Genomic DNA, 17,830 nt, shown 5'->3' on the forward strand with positions numbered 1-17,830 from the left:
GAACAACCTCTCTCAGAGAGCTTAACATCTTCTGCTACCTTAGTTGCTGTTGTATACAGATACACATGCTGACTACTCTGTTTACAATACGAGTTCCCCGTCTCTAATCCATATGATGTTAATGCGATCTCCAAATACTGCTTTTGTACTCTTCGTGTTGCTCATTTAATGAATATACCGATAAGTTCTTTTCCAATATCTTCATTCTTGGTCCTGTCTAATTTTGGCCAGACTTCTATTCTCTTCAATAAATTCTTTTTGCTGCTGCTTGTTTTTTTATAAATGTTTTATTTTTATTCAATTTTCATTCTCACATTCTAGAACTGGTATTTCCATGACCATATAAAAATTACATTTCGCTTCCCTTCTTGTTTTATTCCTTCACATCATTTGTTTGTCACACAATTTTTTGGAACTTAGTAGTTTTCTGTATTATGTATGTATGTATATGGTAACTAATTACACTCAATAATGATAATTAATAATAAACACAACTAATAAAAAGCAATAATTAATAATAATAATAATAATAATAATAATATTAATAATAATAATAACAAGGAGCATCCTAAATTAAATTAAGCATGGTCACTTAAAACAACATTTAAAGTAAATCTAACTTGTATCTTAAACCTAAGTTCGAACTAAGACCAACGAGTGTGACAGGTTCATACCTGCACAAGTACCTTTCGGCACTACACTTATTTCGCTGTCAACTCACTCACTGCACTGATTCTACCTGATTTCACTAACACTTCTAACCATTTCACTGTTCAAATACTTTGCACAGCCACTTCACTGACACCAACACGCTTCACTTACACAATAGACTTCACTGACACTACACACTTCACTGACGCAACACACTTCCTCACTGATAGAACAATTCAAATAACAAGATATCAATTACACCCTTTAAATAGCGTGCATAATATACTACCGTCTATTAGTAAAGTCCTTAAGCCTATTTTTAAATACATTTTTGGTTATTGGTAAAGCCTTTAGTAAGTCTGCAGGTAAAGCATTCAAGTCCCTGATAGTACGATTGAGAAAAGAAAACTTTCCAGTGTCCGTCCTCTGTCTTCTTTCCCTCAATTTACATGAGTGGTCGTTCCTTGAAGAGTAATTTGGCGGCTGCAACCTATTTTTTTATTTCTCTCCAGGCAGGCTAATTATACATGTTCCCTCTTTATTTATACAATGTTTGAAACATCCAAGGTATTTGAAATGTGTTATCTGTTCAAGTATTTGATTATTTACCACAATACGTTTCAAAGTATGAATTTATATTAGCATGCTAATTTAAACTTCAAGGATTTCATTGTAATTTATTGAGTTCAAAGCAAAAAACTTCATAGTTCTTCACAGTATCCCAAATCACACTCATTATGCTATATTTGATGACACCGTGCTGATTTCATTTCAAAGGAGAGGAATTATTAATATCTGATTAATTATATTAATTAATTGAAATGTAAGTTACATGAATGATATATTGTCAACTTGTGGGACTTTTATCTTGCAACGACTTTATGAATGGAGGGTCATTGAATTCCATTGAGTTGGTACGATTTCATAAATCAATATTAATACAGGCAGTATATTAATTCTGAATATCCAATTAGCAGCCATCTGTAGGTCTTCAATTCATAGATTTTATACCCTTTTGTGAAACTGTGCTGCATTATTTACTGTAATTCCTTGGTTTTCGTGAGGGTAATTAACTAAGTCGGTGAGGTCACATAACTTCAAATATTTTGGTAAAATCTTTGCTGAAAATGTACTATACAGGATGTTTCAGAATTCCTGTTACAAACTTCTAGGGGATGTAGAGAGGACTAAGTAGATACAGTTTTAATTAGGGCCCCATGTCCGAAAATGTATCGTTTCGATGCAAAATAAGTTTGAAGATCGATTTGATTTAAAATCTCCCGCTTCACGGTACGCAAACAAAATGGGCTGAGGGCGACTTCTGCAGCCCCCTGATATCGTGTGTCTTCTGTTTACAATTAGTTCTACGGAGTCGGCTGTCACATCAGTTGAGATTCAGTCATTGAGCAGTACAGGACGAAACAGCAGTCCCCTGATATCGTCTGTCTCGTCCTGTACTATAGCGATTATGAAACACTCTGTATACGTATTAAAATTGCATTATTAGGAAAAATAATATTGAAGTCCCCTCCGTCTTTTAAGTCATCAAAAATCGTTTATTAGAATTGAATGAATATTACTACCAATGAGTTTTCACACGGTGGCAGTTAAACAAACAAAAAAGATGTATATAAATATACATAGTCTACTTATTGGCAGTAATGTGTAATCATCAGCAAGGTTTACTGCAAGACGCAAATAATCATCTATAAGTAAAGGGATTTATGATTAAATGCTATCTTCTAAACACGCTGTTAAACATGAAAAATGTGATTTCAAATGAAATAAGAAAACGCATTACTTTCTATTGATGTCGCCTAACAGTTAACAGCAAATACAAATCTAAATTTTGTGTGTTAGATAGGTACCGTTGGAATTATTGAAAATATAAACAGTATTACCAATATGACACACATTTTATATGACACATTATTACATTTTATTCGAACTAGCTCTCATTCCGTCACGTAATCCAAAGCATAATGCCTTAGATAACGCATCTACGAGGCGGGAACTTTTGAAAGGATATTTACAAATCTATATCATCATGCTTGAGATCTAACCTGATTTATATGTACATACAGTACTTAATAGAGTGACGAATTGCATGGAAAATTGTCCTGCGCCGATAGAAGGATAGGATTGGTGTAATCACATAGCCCAGTCCGTTCCTGAAATCTATTAAAAATTGTATAAAATAATTTCTACTTCTCTTTGGAGAAACCAGACAATATAAGAAGCACAACAAGGTAGGCAATACGTCTTGTCATATTTCCCATCTTAAGTTTCAGGACACGGTGAAATATTGAAAGTCTCTTTCTGATCTAACAGCATATAACTAGTTGTTTTTTTTAATATTTGACAAACGATGTCTCGCCTACCTTCAGCATTGTAAAAAGTAAATATATCGCTACTACAGGTTATGGAGACCTACAAGGTAGCGTAAGATAATGGCATTAATAGCAGTAAGGATATCTGTTCTATGTGCCTGCCATTTGTACCACAAAAGGAAATACCTCTGGTATCCATTACGTATTTTTTGTTATTTTTTCTCTTATTTCACGATGCTGTATCAGCTAACAGATTATTTAACATCGATGAAACTGGTGGTAGCGAGATGGTATTCGGCGAGACGAGGCCAAAGATTCACCTCAGGTTACCTGACATTCTTCCTGCGGTTAGGGAAAACCTCGGAAAATACAACACTTAACAGCAATGTTAACGCTCGCCCAGCATTCTGCAATGGCTGTCTTGAAAATAGTATATAATTTATAAACGTGTCAAAAGTGATTTTATCTTGATCGTTGATAAATAATAAATTGTACAGACGCAGAAATAAAATTCAGGTGGCTCAAATTTTGTTTCTGGATCTGTACAAATTGAAATATTCATGTACATGTTGCTTAAAAGTAATTATTAATTAAATTGGTATAAATTAATAATTGAGAAATTTGATGTATCCGTTGCAAAGGGAAAATGGAATTACATTTTGGATGAACATATTTAATTTTTATTTTTTCAATATAGGCTATTAATTGATTTTTCCTCTTTAAAATAATGCATCGCAAACATAATATGCTTATGCTAAAATTATATCCATGTTATCTTTCCGTTTTTCTAAGAAGAAACCGTAGTATATGTACTACATGTGTTATTTTAAATTTTACACAAGTTTCGTTTTTTTCATAAAAACAAGTTTTTCCTCATTTTCTATTTAATCCACAAAGCTTAAATTTTCAGGCATTTGTTTACTTGGACGTTTACATGTACTAAAACAATTATTTTGAAATTTGTTAAATTTTGGAGATGTTACAGGTGGTATTGTACTGAAAATCGTTGAGATAAATATAAATATGGGGGAAAATTACTTCTCAATAAATAAATAAATTAAAGAAAACTACCGTCATTTCCCTTCACTATTGACCTCGAACACAACTATGGTCCACGATACAACTATTTAAAGAACTTTGTAGAAGTAACATAGACCGTTCGTAGATTGCTGCAGTGACTTGACTTCAAACTACAGTACAGCAAAAATATAGACAAACGAAGTATTACGTTATGGAGTACAAAATTTGAATGGACCATAGTTGAGTTCCAGGACCATAGTTATGCGAAATGCGGTACTGTCTCAGCATGAAATCAATTCGTGGTGTACATGAGCTGTAAAAAATTATCAGTCTAGCTTCAATAGTTTTTGTGAAAAAGTTCCTTTTGTAAGACATATTTACATTGTCAATATAGGCAATTCCGTGTCCCTGAAGAGTAGGTCTTGCGTCGTTTATAATCTTTTTGAAAAGATCTTATTTGTTTATTTTTGACACTAATATTAAAAGCAGGTACTAATAATACGCTTCCCATAAAACTAAGGCTATTGTATGAAAATATGGAAAATTGGATAATACTGTGTTTGCAGAAAAAGATGTACCCTTGAGCAGAATACTGTTGACGAATGTAGGCCTAGTTATAAAAAGCTTACGTCTATCAATAATAAGTAATAAAATAACAAAATTATATCTGGACAGTTTTTAAAGAAAGGGCACTTCTATAGAATGTAGATCAATTTTAGATAGGATATTTCTGGTTCTTACCTTTAAGTATCTTTTTCCGTAAGTATATGTCAAATGTTACAACTTTATATAATGTCATTGCTATTCACGGTTTATATATTATTTATATTTGCAAGTTTGCATTGAAAAACTAACCAAATAAATTCAAATTGGTCAGATATTGGCTGAACTACAATCATATGGCACATTCACAGCAAATATTGACACAACGGGAAGCTATGCACTCCAAAAATATCATTATGAAGCTCTAGGGTTTTAATAGAATTATTATTGAAATATATAACCAAAACTGTATTTTGTGAATTTTCACAGCTGACCTTCGTGGTTGGGGGTGTGACAACTGGTGCCATGCTGGGTCTGTTTACTTTCGGGATATTTATCCCTAGAGGAAACTCTAAAGTAAGTAGTTTTAGAAATTTCTAACACAAAATAAGTGTTAAAATGTTGTATATAGAATTGAATATGAAATCAGAAGTAAGAACACATTTTAAATTACATGATAGGTATAATTACGAATTTCAAATGAATACATAGAGTCCGCGAAATGCCGTCCAGAATGAACAAGATGTGACAGATATGATCAAGATGTGTGAATGAGAACAAGCAGTTACTTCCTAACATGCAATTTTATTCAAATGTCTAATGGAGCACATTGCATTTCTACAGCGTTGGCTATTGCACACCATAATGTGACTTTGGCACTATGCAGTAATTTCTATTGCATTTAAGGTGAATCGGTTGTTCTTCTGCACAGAAAATTATGTTTATCAACATATCCAGGCAGGTAGAAGTGTGCTTCATCACTATGACTAGGATTTTGATGAAATTGCATCTTTTTTCTATTAAGTCAGAAACATAGCTGCTTTAGTATTTATATGTTATGTGATAAACTGAGTGTTTGAAGACACATTTGTTAAGGCATTTTTTGCATTTTGTGCCTGTTTCAACTCATAAGAGCATTTTTTTGTTTTATTCGGTCATTTTTTAGGCATTTTCATTTAATTTTGGCCATAAATCCCCATTATTAAAGTAAAATAATGTTTATTTCCTTTGACATTTTCTCTACATATTTTGTGCATTAATACCCATTATTTTGTATAATATTTTAATCGTTTTTCTACACAAAAATGTTGTCATTTTAACGTAGTACACCCCATGTAATGAGTCTATCCAGCCACCCCTTCAATAAAGACTCCTCTGTACCTGTTAGTTCGGGATAAGAGTGGCCTTGTGGTGGATTACATGGAAACTACATTAGGTAAAATAATTATTATTTTGTACTACTTAGAAAAATTGTGTAAAATTAAGTAAACTTAAATGTTAGTATTAGAATTTAATTTAATTACTAGTCTAAATATTAAGTAGTACAAAACCTCTTTTCCTACTAAGCCAATTATGTAAGATCAATTTTAGGTCTTTTTTTTTTGTATTTTTAGGTTATAAATGCATTGTTTTAGCACATTTTTTTAATGATTTATATGTTATCAGAATCCTAGCCCTATTCATCACTCATACTGTGAATGGCGTCCTTAACATTTTTAATATCCAAGAGCTTACCACAAAAAGTCATACAATTGACTTAATCGGCTTCCTCTAATGCATGGAGGCATGTTTAAACTCTTATGAAGAATCCTTCGGACAATGGTATTCGACTAGCATGAAGACGGGCAGAATGTTTAGAGATAAGCAACTTAATAGCTTTTGTCGAGATAATGTTTACAGGCGTGCGTACTGCAGTTTGTGTACCTATATGCTTCTCTTTCAAGCAGACCAGCAAACGCACGTTGTTCATCCGTCCAACGTTCCATCATAACCAAATTCTATAGACTGAAGAATAGATTTTTATTGGCATCTATTAAAATACTACAATGTAACCGGAAACAACCACATTTATATTCATCCGTTTCATTTTCTCAACTTATTTTTGTTACACAAACTTCCATTTCACTGTAACGAAGAGAGACCCTCTCAAAGCTTCATCCATAATTCGCTCAAGCGCATGCGCAAGATTGTGACCTTGACCGAGCTCAGTAAACGAAGATGACTGGAGGAGAAGGTATCATGCGTGTTGGACTAGATAAATTAGTGTGTCACGGTTATCAAGCGTAATTTTAGAGCAAAATATATAAATGAGCCTCCAACACGGAAAAGGCATCCGGTACTAGCACATCGAATTTGAGATGGCAAAATATCTTATATTTACTTTGGATTCTTTTGAACATTTTTATCAGTATGTCCCTATGTTGCTTTCCTCACTAGCCCCGGGGCTTTCTCTTAACCAATAGAGGCAGAATTGCTGGCTAACTTTTGAAGTTGGACCTCGGACTCATTTCGCCATCATCAATTCACATACTGTAGCCCAGGTTAAGTTCATGATGCGGCGTGCTGTACTTGTACAAGAGCGCGGTCTTTCGGCTACCCAATCATTCACAGAATAAGATTAGTAAGCACAATAAGCCTCAGGCTGCAGTGTAAGCCTTCGCATCCCTACTCCGTACAAGAGAAAAAAAATACTATTTATTCTTGTAACAGTAATCCTGAAAATAAGGAATAGAAATGAAATATTCGCGAATTACAATAACGAATACTAAAATTTATTAATTTATGAAAGTTATATTTGCTCGTATTGTCCATATTGGTAGTGTGGCATTAAAATGTTTTATGTGCACATGTTTCTGTTATTGTTTCGAAAATGAAATTTTTTTGACTCTTGGATTGTTTGTCTTAAGGGAGCGCTAGCAGGAAGCATCTGCAGTCTGCTTTACATGAGCTGGATTGTTGTCGGATCCCAGTGGGCAATGTCGGATGGGAGAATCCAAATGCCAGTATTACCAACTTCAGTAGAAGGCTGTGATTTCAACGTCACAATACCAGAGCCACCGCCAAGGTACGTCAATGAATGTATGCAAATAAATACAGTATTATTTCATTGTTGTTGTAAGTACATTTTTTTCTTTCCGTCCATTATTAAAATTAGACCCACTGTGCTCTAGATTTTACATTATATTGTTGTGATTTTGCCTTTATGAAATTACTATGTTGACGATATTTCCATTCAAATATTCCTGTGCTGCAGACAGGGTAAACTGTATAGTGATTGACCACTTAAGCTAATGAATAATAAAACAATGAAATAGCGGAAAACAGTGGTAACTTATTGAGAGAATTTTAAAGGCATTGGGTCAAGTGAAGATTCAGAAACAAATCAAAATCAATAAACAAAAGAAAAAATAAAATTTTAATGCAAAGATAAATTAAATAAACACAACAAGTCCACTTTTACTACAAAAGGTTGTTGCTGTGATGAGTGGTGAATCAACAGTGAAGATTAACTTGGACTTATCCCCAGCAGACATTGTGAAATTGAATTATGTACCAGTTACTTCTTGTGACGTCGAACGCTCTTTTAGTCAGTATAAATCTATCCTCAGAGACAATAGAAGAAGATTCACTTTTCAGCACTTGAAAGAAATGTTTGTAACCTATTGTTATGGTAACAGACAATAAAAATTGTGTTTTGTTGAAACTACATTGGAAGATAAGGTACGTCCATTATATTTTTTGTTTAGTTTGATTAAAATGTACCAATATTTAACGTACATAGTCATTTTTTTATAATTTTAAGTCCATATTTAATTCCATATTTTGGTAAAAATCCATATTTAATTCCATATTTTGGTAAAAATAACTACATATATATTTACATATTTCATATATTTTTAGTCCATATAAATCCGTTCCCTGCTTATAAGTGATTGACCGTCTACTGCACAGTTATTGACCACACGCTTATTAGTGATTGACCGTCTACTGCACAGTTATTGAATACTCATTTATTAGTGATTGAACAACACATTTTCACAATTTTCACTTTTTTCTTGTCTGTTTCGTTTCTCTTCTTCTGATCTTTTTCATTAAGAACTATTCGCCACCGGCGTAGCTCTGTCGGCAAAGGTGTTTGCCTGCCGATCCGAAGTTTCGTTCGGGCGCTGGTTCAATTCCCGCTTGGGCTGATTACCTGGTTGGGTTTTTCCGAGGTTTTGCCCAACCGTAAGGCAAATTTCAGGTAATCTATGACGAATCCTCGGCCTCATCTCGCCAAATACCATCTCCCTATCATCAATCCCATCGACGCTAAATAACCTCGTAGTTGATACAGTGTCGTTAAATAACCAAGTTAAAAAAAAATAAGAAAAGAACTCTTCTCGCTGCCTTTTCTTTCATTTCTTATTCGCTTCCTTTCTTCTCTTGCCTCTTCTTCCATTTTTCTCTTTTGTGCCTTATCAGAAGCAAGTGTGTGTCATTTCTCTGATGTTATTACAAATGGCTTCACCCAGCACTGGACGAGGACCAAAGAACACTTTTCCTTCAACGGGATATTTGTTTCTGGACGCTAAGGTTGCTTTTAGGACACCAAACTTCTTGGCAGCTTCATTTAAATCAAATCCACTGCGGACAGGTTCTGTAGCGTTTCGTAAAGCTTCCCCTGTATAATGCACTTTACCTGGCTTAGGAATTATAATATAGTATCAGTCTTGTAAAAATCCCCATCATTTAACCGATAACATATATAGAATTGAAGCACATTGGTCATTATTCTAACAAATAATTTATGAACGACCAATCACTGTAGTTTGCGGACATAAGGTAAAGGTTCCAAATATGAGACCCATTTTATTAAACTCTGATATCTACGGAACTAAGAGTTCAAAATAATAACTGAAATGTCTTTACAAACAATAAGTTATTAATCTTTTATATATTTCAGTTCAAAATAACACAAAAAATTAATTTTGAAAGTTATTTGAAAAGAAGTTGAACATTGCAAATCTTAATATTCTAAAGTGCTGCTCCTAATATGAGACCCTTCAATTTTTCGTCTTCTTTACGCACCGAGGACACACAAATGTTTTGTCACTAGCTCCACAGTACTCGTGAGCCCAGCGATAACACACAGTGCACTGTACCCACTGTTCCCCATGCACATCAGCTGAAAACATACTGCCACAAAATAAACACTCTGCGTCGTTGTCTTCACCATCAGAAGAGTCTGAGTATTTTGGGTCAAATTCTTCTTCGCTGGTTTCTTCTTGGTCTGGTCTCGTCGCCTTCTTTTTCTTTCCAATGAACGATCTCCTGGCCGCACCGTTTCCCTTTCCATTTACAGCTCCATCTCCTGATTTCTTCTTTCCTCTGATCTTTGCCTGACTTTCGAGCAGAGAAGCTTTGTATGGAGAGGAGGTAACCACACTTGCAGAACCTCTTCTACTTGATGATGCTGCTGGTTGGATACGTGGTAGAGGTCTGATGTCAGACGGAGACACCCCAGCTTGAGGACACTCTGTAGATTCTACAGCATCATCTGTATCAGGTGGTGTAGTGCCATTTTCTTCTTGAAGTGGTTCATGTCTATGGGCAGGGAAATCCTGATCTCTAAAAATGTTTTTATTTAAAGGATAGAGACCTGTTTTCTGAAAGCATTAACAGATGTTTCCATGGTTGCAGCTCTGTTGTAGGCTGTACAAAATAGTCCTGCGACCACAAATGGAGTGACACCTCTGTGAGGGTGATTTCGCAACCAAGTTTCAATTTCTGCTGCACAGTAGGTCTTCAGAGGCTTCATAAAGCAAGCATTGAGGGATTGCATTCGGTGGGAACTATGCGGTGGCAAGCAAATTATGATTATGTGATTTTCCCTAGCCTTGTTGATCAAATCAATGTTCCTCGTATGGGAATAATGTCCATCAAGCACAAGGAGGACAGGATCTTCAGCAGTTGGTTTAGTGAAGTTAATGAAATGATCAAACCACATTGTAAACAAATCTGCCTGTATCCACCCGCTAGAATGGCAACCCCAAATGGCCCCAGCTGATGCACCGTCCATTAATTCCATTTTCATATTCTTCCTAGGCCATACAATAAGCGGAGGCACATAGGTTCCCACTGCATTCGATCGTTGTCAGTGCTCCTCTTTCACCAGAAGTCAACGTCGCTTTCTGCTTCTTACCTTTCAGTGACAAAACTTTTTCTGTTTTGTGTTGGACAACGGTAATGTCAGTTTCATCTACGTTGAATAGACGATGCGGCTGACCACTAATTTTGAGAAATTCAGCCTCGTACAAATTAAAGAATGTAGCTACGCTCTCAGGGTTGAAACCCTTCACTCGGGCTTGGGAAATTCCTTGCGGGACCCGAACACACAATTGCGGGTGACGCCTCAGAAAACCTGCTAGCCACTTTTTCCCTGCTGATCCTGTTTTCTCAGAAAAAGGATGCTTAATTCCATTTCTAATAGCCAGCTGGAATTCCATTATTTTTACATCTGTTCTCCTTAACCCATAAAATCTGTTGTCCATCTCCAAACAATATAAATAAAGTTCTCTTTCTAATGTTTCTCCTAATACCGGTTTGCGGCCCAATGAGACATTGACCAAATCGTCAATAGGTTTATTCTTAGCTCTAACATATCTTTCAAGCGTGCCCTTAGGGACACCAAATTGTCTAATTGCCAGTTTGTACCCCAGTTCTCCAGCTCGTACACATTTCGCTGCACGGGTCATTTTTTCCTTATCCCACGTTTCCCTTCTCTTAAGAGTTACATTCATTCTGCATCTAAAATAAATATTAAATATGTTGAATTAAAATTAAATTATTAATATTTATAATTAAAAATACCTTGTTAAATAATATTAAAACTATGAGTTTGGAATTTCAACAACGTTATTTACATTTTTATGAGCATTAATGTATTTTATATTATTCATTTGAAACTAAAATTAATATAATAATTATTTTTGAATTATCATCATTTTAATTGATTGGTGTTAAATTTATATTAATATTTAGTAACTCCGTAAATTTGGTAATGGGATTAATTCTAACTTATTATTTCAGCAAACAATAAGTAAATATATTTACCAATTTTAACAGTTTGATTAAAAATGCAATTAACTTACATTTAATTGTTATAACTGTTTAATATTTATTAAACTCCATTATTTTATTTAAAAAAATACTCTATTTTTAGCAACAAACGCAATGCTAATTAAATTTGCAATAATTTTATTAATGTTTCAAAAGCATTTTAAAGACACAAGTTGGCCTGCAAAAATTGCACAAAGGTCTCCTAATATGAGACAGGTCTCATATTTGGGGACCCCTGGTATCTCATAATAGGAGAACCTAGCAGACATTACTAAATAGTCCTCTGGGGATAACGAATATGGTAGAATATTTTTTTTCACTGACTAGTTTGTAGAGTATTCTTATATAAATAAAATACCATGCAAGAATTAAGAAATAAACATACCTTTTCTTGAAATAATTACTTGCTAAATGATTCTTCTGAAAAATTTTGCACTAGCTATATTGCAATAACTTCACTCAACACGTGTCAGCAGTCCAGAACTTAATGGCGATTTCACAGATACTCATTCGCATAGAGAACACCTATTTTCATCAAATTCCACCAGAGTACATCACATACTGGACGAGAAAATGAAGGGTCTCATATTAGGAGAGGTCTCATAATCGGAGCCTTTACCTTACACTTTATAGTGATTGACCACGGGGCATTTTTATGTCATATAAAAACTTTTACAAAATAATATTCTGTGGACGGAAACCTTATACCTTTTCTCACACTGTGAGTGTAAAAACGAGCACCGGAATTTATGTATCCTTTGCAGAATAAATAAATTATTGCGTGCATTATTCTTAGCAATTTCTCTAGTTACTTACACTTGTTTAAGTTCAGTTGCATTTCCAATCGATTTCAGTCCTCTCAGACAACAGACACTAACTCAGTGGGATGAACAGCGACAACTAACCACAAATAAGGGTTGTAACTAGAGGTATATGCAGCAAAAAGTGAAATCACGATCGTGGTTTATTCACAATATACTTGAAAAAAGGAACCGGTCAATCACCGTATACTGGTCAATAACTACCTAGTTTACCCTATATTCATTCACATATCAGTGTTGTACCTGTTCCCATTATAATACTGGTATCGTACTTTTCTCTGCCGTTGTATATTGATGTGGTTTTTTCCAGTAAAATATGATGTAGTTGTTCCCATTATCGTGTAACTGTTGTCTTGCATTTTGTTGTGTTATTTTCTCAGTCATATCTATGTTGTACTTGTTCCAATTTTAATATTACTGTGCTATTGTTTCTGATTATAGTTCTTTCAATTATAATGTTCCGGTGTTGTTGTTTCTGATTACACTTGTTCCTTTATACTATTACTGTTGTGTTGTTTCTGATTATACTTGTTCCTCTTATAATATTACTGAATTGTAGCCTCCTACTGTATTTGTTTTCATTATAATATGGTTCACTGATCTCTTTTCCAGACATTATCACAAAAATAAAACTCAGTACTTGTCAATTTATTATATTTATTCTGCAAGATGATTTTCCTTTTCTTCCACTTATTGAACCTAAGAGTAATATTGAATCTTGTTTGAGGCATAGCTCTAATTTCGGCCCAATACTATGTAATTCGTTTATTCATAATTATACTTACCTAACATCAATGATTGATTTTGGACTTAAACTGGAAATGTACAAACTATTTTTTCATTTTATCTAACAGAAATATGGATTCTTCAGAATAATTCCTGCATTTTTACATTATATTAATACAATTTCGATTTGTAATATACGCCCTTTTCTATTTGTATATTATCTTAATGTGCTTAATGTATATCATTTTAGTTTTACGTTTCCAAGAATATTCCCGAACACAGGTTTTGGACTCTTCGGGAGTGAGCTACTTATAAATTAGGCGTATATGTTGTGTAAACGATCTCAGTAAATTATTTACCACAGCCACAACAACCATCAACACAAACAATCACCACCAACAGAACAACCACCACCACAACAATCACCACCATCACTACAACAATCACCACCACCAACAACCACCACAATAACAACCACCACCACGACAACCATCACCACAACAAGAACAACCACCACAACAACAAACACCACCACCACAACAACCACCATCACAACAACCACCACAACAACCACCACCACCACAACCACCACCACAACAACCACCACCACAACAATCATCACCACCATCACTACAACAATCACCACCACCAACAAACACCACGAACAACCACCACCACCAACAAACACCACCACCAACAACCAAAACCACCACAGCAACCCCCACCACAACAATCACCACAACAACCACCACCACCACAACAACCACCACCACAACAATCATCACCACCATCACTACAACAATCACCACCAACAACAATCACCACCACCAACAACCACCACCACCACAACAACAACCACCAACACCACAACAGTCACCACCACAACAACCGCCACAACAATCACCACAACAATCATCACCACCATCACTACAACAATCACCACCACCAACAACCACCACCACCACAACAACCACCACCACAACAACCACCACCACATCATCACCACCACTACCACAACAATCATCACAACAACAACCACCACCACAACAACAACCACCACCACAACAATCACCACAACAACCACCACAACAATAACTACAACAACCACCACCACTACCATAACAATCACCACCACCACCACCACAACAATAACAACCACCACCACAACAACCACCACCTCCACCACAACAACCACAACAACCACTACCACCAACACAACAACCACCACAACAACAACCACCACAAGAATCACCACCAGTACCTCTACCGCCACCACTGCTACTGGTACATTGTACATTCTGACTGAACGAAACGAGAAAATTCCGGGACTTTCACTCAAACAAGCATCAAGACTGCTGCTCTGATAGTCTAGTTGGGAGGGTATTCGCTCAAAATTTCAGCTTTACTCCATAGCTGTTTCCGATGTTTTGACGAATAAAATCGGAGCTCTATTAATAAGAAGAAACATTTATCTTTTTTTATCTCTTTTTTACTGATCTTTATCTCTTTCGCGGAGTGATGTTCGTTGCGTTTAATTTCCCGGATGAAAAGTCAAGCATTGCGTTTTGTTCATCACATTCCTACCTCTTGAAGTTTTATGCATAAAGCACCTGTCTGTATGGTGTAAATATAAATGAACTTCAGTCTGCCTGCTCCGTACACAGACATCATTGGAGTAGTCCATTATATTTGCCAACCTGACTAGAAGTACAGCAACATAATGCGTGTTTGAGGTTTCCTGTAGCACGAGACACTGAAGGTTCTTTGAAGGAAAAATTATAAAAACTGTCTAATTTTCAGAGAGAAGGTAGTTTTGAATGTGAAAAATTCATATAGGGCATCAGTTGACTTTAAAACATATTAGAAAATAGCTAAAACTTGGAAAAAATTTATCGGTATAGATAACCTAAAAGTGATTATTTAACACGTGAAATAAATAGTTAGGACACTTAAGGTATTCATGACCCTTTAAATGATTGTTTTGGTCAAAATGATGGGTTCTTCAATTTTGGTATTTTCTGATTCCTTGTTATTTCTACTTTACACACACACACACACACACACACACACACACACACACACACACACACACACACACACACACACACACACACACACACACATATATATATATATATATATATATATATATATATATGTATATATAATATATGATAGGTTAATTAAATTTCCCTTTATTAGCATTTTTCTAACCGGAATCAGTCATTCCTTCAACCAGAAGTAACTGTCTGCAAATGCACAACTGTTATTTTTAGTTCTTTTCTGTGACAAATAAGTTAAATTTGGCGCTATTTGTTTGCAAGAAATTTTTCTCATATTATAAAGTTACTATTTCTTCCACTAGATAGCAATGTTCTTCATCTATTCAAAGTTTGTTTCTCGTTTTCTCATATATTGATTTTTATTCATTTGTTTAATTTCCAAAAATAATAATACCCATAAAACAGTATCTTAAATGCCTGTGTTATATATCAAATTAAATGAAATTAAATACTTTGTGTTATGAAACAAAGATAATTTAGTAAATTGCATAACTAAAAATGTTGTGGAATAAATAAAATATATTGAAAAAAATTCACCCTCGCTAAAAGAAAAAAAAATCACATTCGAAAATCTATATTACTTAACTTTCTGAGCTTCAATACATACTTAAGAATGTTCTGAATCAAAGAAAATCAGTTTAAAATAATTCATGAAGAAGTTATAATTTAAACAAATGTAAATTTATTTTGTGAAATAATTTCTGTGCTGCTCCCCAAATATTTTTCCCCACCAGAACACTTAGTATTGGTCCACCAATGGATCAGTAAAAGGTTGAAAAAGATTTCTCAATAATTGAAGATTTTTATTCAAAAAGATCGTGAATATCTTAAAAATAAACACGAAACGCACATTTCACTTCATTTAAGACATGCAAGTTAGAACAAAAGCTTAACCTAACCTAACCTAACCTGTCACCTTTAACTAGCTTAACCCAACTAACCTGTTACATATTGCCGCATCGTAGAACTTAGAATAATGTAAGTTGGAAGTTTGAGTGTCGCGTGCTATAAAAAGCCCATGTTTGTTATTTTTCGCAGACCGGAGGGTGCAGATGAAGGAGTCTTCGTGTTGTTCAGGGTGTCTTTCGTGTACTACACATTCATGGGCATTCTCGTGGTGGTCGGAGTGGGAACCATAGTGAGTTTACTGACAGAAGCTCCAGGACTGGACAAAATGAACCCGGCCTTCTTTAGTCCCATTGTCAGGAGATATGTCAAGAAACACAAGAAGGCTGCGGACGAGATGGCAGAAGCAAAATTAATGCATATGTACTGAAAGGAAGAGATCGAGTCAAATTCACTGCACCATTAACATTTTTATTCGCCAGTTGGAGCGCTACTTAACATCCCCTAACCATCTCCTCTACAGGGTATTTGTAAGTAAGGAATAAATTAAATTATAGCGAAATGAAGAAAAAAAATAGAAAATCCTCGGAATAATGTTATGAGAACTAAATATTTTTTGCGGTAATGGTGCGAGTTATGATGTCGTCGATAGTATTTTAAACGACAGTCTATGTTCTAAATATAAAAATATTATCGATATAAAAATTCGCATAAAACTGGACGCTGAAATAATTTGTTTCTATAAAAGTTTGACTTTAAAATTACAGAGTAACTATCGGCGAACTCAGACGGTAGCGCGCTTGTCTGTTCATTGAAAGTTGAGCTCGGGGGTGGGTTCGATTCCCGCTTGGGCTGATTACCTGGTTGGAATTTTCCGAGGTTTTTCTCAAACCGTAAGGCGAATGTCAGGTAACCTATGGCGAATGTCAGGTAATCTATGGCGAATCCTCAGCTTCATCTCACCAAGTACCATCTCGCTATCATTAATTCCATAGACACTAAATAACCTAGTAGTTGAAACTGCGGCATAAAATTACATAGTAAAAAAAATAGTCATGTTTTCAAGTGTTTCTGACAAGAACTTTGATTTAAAATTTCAATATCTTGCAAAGTACCTTACTTATGAAAAACCATGGATCTGTATTACAGTTATTTTATAGCCTCCATTACCATAAGTATCGTCCTCAATATAGGCATCACCATTATTATTATCATCATAATATTACCACCAACATCACCATTATCATAATTAATATCTATTCGCCTGTTCCACTTATAAGTAATTTTTGTTTCTTTTTAAGTAAGTGCTTTTTGTATAATGAAGAACAGAAAATATAATTTTGTAAAGTGTAACTGGTGAAATTACAAATCTGCAATGCACTAAATGTAAACAATACAGATTAAAGAAATAAATACATTTTTACAATTTTATAGTTCTCTCTTTCATTGGAAGTCCTCGAACCATCGTCTCCCTAATTAGCTAGTATTATCTATGTGATTTACTACTTATGATATAATTCGTCAGTAATTCAAGTACTTCAAGTCGAGACAGCTTAGAATCTCTGCCGTTCGACCATAGCGACAGACATCTTTCTCGAAAGAGTGCATCTTTCCCCTACTTTTAAGACATCGGTGAACTTCCTAGGAAGATACTCAACTCCGTGACATTCAGTGAAAAAACGTATCACGGAATTAGGATTAACACGGATTTTGGCAACTTTACATTAGT

At 34.8% G+C, this 17,830-nt stretch overlaps 1 protein-coding gene across 1 annotated transcript in view; it reads left to right on the forward strand.

Moving 5' to 3' along the window:
* Positions 1-17,509, forward strand: part of LOC138712088 (sodium-coupled monocarboxylate transporter 1-like) — a 55,175-nt gene extending 37,666 nt beyond the window's left edge. Inside the window, exons 11-13 of the mRNA XM_069843482.1 lie at positions 5,034-5,120; positions 7,451-7,608; positions 16,294-17,509. Coding sequence (XP_069699583.1) covers positions 5,034-5,120; positions 7,451-7,608; positions 16,294-16,531 — 483 coding nt within the window. The 3' untranslated portion in view covers positions 16,532-17,509. The remainder of the gene's footprint in view (positions 1-5,033; positions 5,121-7,450; positions 7,609-16,293) is intronic.
* Positions 17,510-17,830: the final 321 nt, after the last annotated feature.

This window comes from Periplaneta americana, chromosome 13 (genome assembly GCF_040183065.1).
Source record: "Periplaneta americana isolate PAMFEO1 chromosome 13, P.americana_PAMFEO1_priV1, whole genome shotgun sequence".
NCBI lineage: Eukaryota > Metazoa > Arthropoda > Insecta > Blattodea > Blattidae > Periplaneta > Periplaneta americana.